General features: G+C 36.9%; 2 protein-coding genes across 3 annotated transcripts; one reads left to right on the top strand and one right to left on the bottom strand.

The window, feature by feature from the left end:
• Nucleotides 1–577: 577 nt before the first annotated feature.
• LOC113040629 (pre-miRNA 5'-monophosphate methyltransferase-like) lies at nt 578–3,457 on the bottom strand. The gene is made up of 2 exons (XM_026198919.1): nt 3,191–3,457; nt 578–1,177 (listed from the first exon to the last, which is right to left on the bottom strand). Exons 1-2 carry the CDS (start codon nt 3,383–3,385, stop codon nt 617–619), a joined length of 756 nt encoding a protein of 251 aa, XP_026054704.1. The 5' UTR covers nt 3,386–3,457; the 3' UTR covers nt 578–616.
• On the top strand, nt 3,246–5,020 carry LOC113040630 (cytochrome c oxidase assembly protein COX14 homolog). 2 transcript variants are annotated; one of them, XM_026198921.1, is made up of 2 exons: nt 3,246–3,373; nt 4,771–5,020. In XM_026198921.1, the coding sequence occupies exon 2, from the start codon at nt 4,778–4,780 to the stop codon at nt 4,952–4,954; it is 177 nt and encodes a 58-aa protein (XP_026054706.1). In that variant the 5' UTR covers nt 3,246–3,373; nt 4,771–4,777; the 3' UTR covers nt 4,955–5,020. The 2 variants fall into 2 exon arrangements, with proteins under 2 accessions (XP_026054706.1, XP_026054705.1); XM_026198920.1 differs by lacking the exon at nt 3,246–3,373 and adding an exon at nt 3,496–3,694.
• Nucleotides 5,021–5,676: the final 656 nt, after the last annotated feature.

Raw genomic sequence — 5,676 nt, 5'->3', positions numbered from 1 at the left:
TTTGTATTCTTGTCTCCTTCGGATCAAATAAATGTAGACTTGACTTCTCAAAAACATTAAAAAAAAACTTTTGACTGTCAGTGTATTTACAATATTTTCATTTATCGCTCATTTGCAAAATGAGCAGTTAAAATACGGTGTATATATATATATATATATATAAAAATATTCTCTTTATATACACTGCTCTCAAAAATAAAAAAACACTAAATACAATAGACATTAGAAACATTATAGTGGAGTATAGCGTTTATTAAAGTGAAACGTTTACAGCATGTGCTTAAAAAAAAAAAAAGACTATATCCATCAGTTTGCAATAGTTAATTAAGAAAGATAAAAAATAATCCAGATGACAAACATATTCTTCTATTTTTTTATAATAACAACAACGATAAACTAAAAATGTCTTCTTTGTATCTGTCAATTAGATATTCTGTTACTTAAAAACATGCAAAAAAATATATATATAATAATAATAATTAATGGCAAAGTATACATCACTAGGTCCCCCTTGTGGTTTATAGAAATAGCTACAGTGTACCACACTAGGGTTACAGTTCATTGTCAATCCCTAATCATGACTGATTAAACTTCTGTCCCAGTGTTTTGCTCCTAATCATCGTCTTTTGAAGAGCAGAAGACTTCTGTCCCATGAGGTATTCCCGAAACTCTGCACCATATCCATGCTGCACTGCTTTTCCAAGTGCTCTCTAGCATGTGCCGCCATGTCCCCTCGAATCTCAAGGGTCTTGAAGTGGTCAAAGTCACTGCGGCCCAGTTTGCGTAACCGGCGCGCAGCAGAGCGATAACACTTCCACGGCTGCGCCTCCAGCAGCAGAAACTCACAGAGAGACGCCAGTCTGGAGAGGAGAGACAGAAACGCCTCGTCTCCGTGATTCAGATGCACCCACATAGTCACCGCAAAACAGGTGCACAGGTGGAAACGGGGGCAGCCAAACCTGCCCAGGTGCGACTCTAGCACTGCCTGGCTCTTTGCACCATCTGTGATATCCAGGGGGATAAACTGGATATTTTGGGGAAGGGGGTTGGAGTTTTGCGCCCGAAGGATTAAATCCTGGTCCAGGTCAAATCCGAGTAGATAGACTTCTCTTTTAGAAAAGTCACTTACAGAGGCTTCCTCATGCAATAAATGTTTGTAGAGGGCAACAGACAAGTCCTGACAAACAGAGGGAATAATAAACAACATTTCAGTGATTAAAAACCCATTTTTTATGAGTTAAATATACATGAAACCAATCAAATGACATAGCATATATCCTATATGGCAAAATTGTGTAAATCTAAATAATTTACTGCGGAGCATAACTAAAAAAAATCCCATTTGACTTCCATAACCTGTTATTGCATAAATGATGACTGAAGTAATTTATATCAGTTTTATACTGGTTTCAAGCTTAATACTTAAAAATGGAACATATGAGTGGTTTGATTCATTAATATCATTCTAAAAATAGCTTATGAAGTGCTTTAAGTACGCACCGGTACTCAGTACCGCCACTTCCAAATATAGCTCTTGAGCATACCACCACCTCTCCGTGCGCCCAGAACGTGCTTTTAGCGTACCAGTACGTTCATTTGGACATCTGTTTATTAGAGGGTTTTAATCCTTTGCCTGCACTGCCCCTTCACAATTCACGCTTCCTAATTCTTCCTAGTTCGGAGTATGGAGCGTGAATCATTTGAACCAGTTTGGGAGTTCGGAGCAGGATCGCGAATTTGAGTCAGTTTCGGGAGTTCGGAGCGGCTTCACGGATCATTTGAATCAGTTCGAGAAATCGGAGCGGGTTCGTAAATCATTTGAGTCAGTTCGGGAGTTTGGAGCGGGATCGCGAATCATTGAGTCAGTTTGGGGATCGCAAATGATTTGAATCAATTCGGGAGTTCGGAGCGGCTTCGCGGATCATTTGAATCAATTCGAGAGTTCATAGCGGGTTCACGAATCATTTGAATCAGTTCGGGAGTTCGTAGCGGGTTCGCGAATCATTTGAGTCAGTTCGGGAGTTCAAAGCGGGTTCGCGAATCATTTGAGTCAGTTTGGGGATCGCGAATCATTTGAATCAGTTGGGGAGTTCGTAGCGGGCTCGCGAATCATTTGAGTCAGTTCGGGAGTTCAAAGCGGGTTCGCGAATCATTTGAGTCAGTTTGGGGATCGCGAACTATTTGAATCAGTTCGGGAGTTCGAGCGTGATTCATTTGAGTCAGCTCGGGAGTTCGGAGCTGGTTCGCGAATCATTTGAGTCAGTTTGGATGTTTGAACGCAGTGGGTATTTTTTTCAAAATCCTTTTGCACATTTTATTTATGTTCAGTAGTTCTTTCTAGCTCAAGCAATTCCACAAAATAATACAAGGATTTATTATTAAGGTTGCCTGTTGACTGCTGTATAAAAAAGCCCTTCAAATTGCCTCAGGGGGTGAGGGGAGTCATCAAAAAAAAAAAAAAAACAGAAAATATATATATATTTTTTTGGCTAGAGAGCCGGTGTAGCAGTCGATTCTGTTCCCCTCGGAATGTCTGTTTCCCATCGGGTTGCCAGGTCCGTTCAATAAACCCAACCAAATAGTTAATCAAACATTTTCCCAAAGTAGCCTAAATTCCGCGGATTTGGCCACATTCCCGCATGCAAATACACCAAACACACCTGGATGTAAGGAAAGCAAAAAGGGACAAATTTCTTGCTACACTGCAGCAGTAAAATGATTCTCACACTCCCGTTTATGTTCTTTTTTTTATTATTATTCATCTTGCAGTTTTTCCGTTATTTTTGTCTTATGTTTTTAGATTTCAAGTTGAAAAACCTCTCGTCTTAAATTTATTTTCAAGTTTAAGATTTAGGACGGTATTTTGAACTATTTGACTTGCCGTACATCCAGTCACGCTTCTTGCGCACGCTAGTTCTGATCGTACGTATAGTAACTAGGCAACTACGCAAGAATTGTAGTATGTTTGCGTAAAGGGGAACAGACATTCCGAGGGGAACAGAATGGACTGCTACACCGGCACCTCTTTTGGGCCACTTAAAGCACTGAGCTTAAGGGAAAACATTACGGCAAGTTTGTGCTTACAGATAACCACAGCATACAAAAATTTAAAGAAAATGATTTTAACAAGCTTAATATCTAATAATGAAAGTATAACATGATTATTTAAATATTAAATCTGTCATTTTACCCCTGAATTACATCCCACGTCCAGGATTAACACGCGTTCAGAGTCGAGGCCGATGTTTTGCAGCAGTGTTTGTGGTATTAAACTCAGGCGGTTCTCTGGCGGGTTGAAGCTGTAATAATTGATGAAGTTTCCATAAGGAGCAGCTCCAGGATCTTCGCTGTCCTCTTCATTCACATGGGAAACGTGAGTCTCCATGTCTGTCCAACGACAAAACAAGTCCTGACGGCGCGCGTTACCATACAAAAACTAGTTCCTCAATTCGGATCGATTGTACATCGAAGGCAGGCGCTATAAAGTTAAAAGTCAGCCATTCAAAACGGATATTCAACCCAATGGTGTAAAATATTACCTTTAAAATGAAAACTACGAGAAAAACGTTTACACTACATTTCTCTTCTGCTTCGCCATAGCGTTACGAAAGTAACTGCGCATGCGCACAAACCATTTCCCTGACAACAGAACTGCATTTCCTCATAACGTTACTTTGGATTGTAATTTAAACAGGTGAGACTGCACGTTTGGCATATTTTATCTAAAGGCAGTAATATTAAACAACTCTAAACTGTCTTTTCGTAGAATAAAGCTGACTAAAGCTTGTTTTCTGACTATTTTTAGTGGATAACAAACGAATTGTGGTTTAGATTAGAGAGCTGAGAAGCAAACACGTGCCGATGTGTTGTAAAACCGAAGAGAAATAAAACTATTAGTGCTGTCAAATTATTTATCGCGATAAATCGGATTCGAAATAAGTTTTTCTTAACATAATATGTGTACTATGTATATTTATTATGTATAAATACAAACACATGCATGTATATATTTAAGAAATATGTTCATTTTTTAAATATATTTATATGTAATATAAATATATACATGTATATACATGTAAATATTTCCCAAATATATACCGTATGTGTGTTTATTTCTATATACATAATAAATAAACACAGCACACATACAAATATTACATAAACAAAAACTTTTATTTTGGATGCGATTAATCGTTTGACAGCACTAAAAATTAGTATGCACGAATAAAAAATATGATCTTAATGAATATGGTGACATGTACCATGGTAATACCGTAGTATTCCTTGACGTATTTGTAAATCTTGATTTTAAATCTAGAGCCACAAATCTAACACAATTACACTTTCTTCAGTAATACTGTGGCACGTCCTTTGATATTTTTTGTGATATTTCAGATATTTTCACATTTTAAAGCCTTGTGTATCATGCTAACATTTTAGTTTAATTTGGCTCCCAGAATGTTCTGCGAACATTAGTTTAGGTTTCCAAGACATAGTTTTGAAGGTTTGTTTTTGGTTAGCCAGTCTATGCAGGAATAACATATTCTTTTTAGGTTTACAGAATGTTCCTCAAAATAAATAAATAATAATTTTCTTAGATGCTACCCAGATGGTACACATACATCTGCAAGATATCTGTTAAAGATCACTTTATCTAGAAAGCATCTACTGTGCACAAATATCTGACAGTTTTACATTATAGATCCTAAACCGATGTTAATGCAGACTTCAGATAGACATCTCTATAATGTATATGTGCTATCTTCACAGATCTGTCATGCTCAGCGGGAAGCGCATCGCTGATGTGGGTTATAAGCTCTTCTCGGGCTCCATGATGTTGCTGACGTTGTACGGTGGATACCTGTGTGTCCTGAGGGCTCAAAGATTCATGCAGAGACAGAAACAGCTGGAGGCACAGAATGAGAGCACGGCTTCAGAAACCATTAAAGACTGAAGACACAGGCTGTAAATAATCACTTAACCGGACACCGATCATGTCACACAGGTGGGAAAGTGTGTAGACCAGCAGAACCCCACCTGCGTTCATGACCCCTGAAGGGTTTATTTGCCTTCTTGAGGACTTCAGTGAGATCTTGTGTGTTGCTATATTAAATGCTCCTTGTTAAATCTGCTGTCATGAGTGTTTGTGCATGTCCTGTGGATCTGCAGAGTTGTGTAAATGCTTGTAAAGATTACGAAACATTTTAGAGCTGAATAGAAATTTAAAAGATTATATGCCAGTGTTTTCATTGTTAACCCTAAAAATAAATATGTTTATTGAAATAAAGCTGAAATAAAATGCTAAATTAGATGAAAAACTTGAAATAAAAAAATAAGTTTAGGTTAAAGTTCTAAAATAATAGTACTAAATCTGAAATAAATGTAAATATAAAAGCTCATAATTTATAATAATTATATATTACCCAAAATTAAAATAAAACTTAAAATAAAAGCCAATTTAAAATATTAATAAATACTAAAATATCTGTTTTATTCACCATACCAACTGGCTTTATTTAGGACCTAGATATTGTGTTTTCAATGTTCTTCAAGATCAGAAAATACCCATTTTATTGCATTATAAAAATTAACTTTGAAAGCTTGTTTAATTTTTTCTTTAATTTAACCCTTATTTTCAGCTTCCTATTAATCAGAAAGTGTCTTATTACAGAAGGC

The sequence above is a fragment of the Carassius auratus genome, chromosome 22, assembly GCF_003368295.1.
Source record: "Carassius auratus strain Wakin chromosome 22, ASM336829v1, whole genome shotgun sequence".
Lineage (NCBI taxonomy): Eukaryota > Metazoa > Chordata > Actinopteri > Cypriniformes > Cyprinidae > Carassius > Carassius auratus.
The sequence above is the reverse complement of the archived record's forward strand: the minus strand, read 5'-3'. Positions and strand labels throughout refer to the sequence as shown.

Excerpts from the sequence above, each read along its gene's own strand:
- LOC113040629 (XM_026198919.1), bottom strand. The coding sequence starts at position 3,385 with ATGGAGACTCACGTTTCCCATGTGAATGAAGAGGACAGCGAAGATCCT. Across the intron at positions 1,178-3,190 it reads ACGTGGGATGTAATTCAGGG|GACTTGTCTGTTGCCCTCTA; the intron begins GTAAAATGACAG and ends TCTGTTTGTCAG.
- LOC113040630 (XM_026198920.1), top strand. The coding sequence starts at position 3,621 with ATGCGCACAAACCATTTCCCTGACAACAGAACTGCATTTCCTCATAAC. Across the intron at positions 3,695-4,770 it reads TTGGATTGTAATTTAAACAG|ATCTGTCATGCTCAGCGGGA; the intron begins GTGAGACTGCAC and ends CTATCTTCACAG.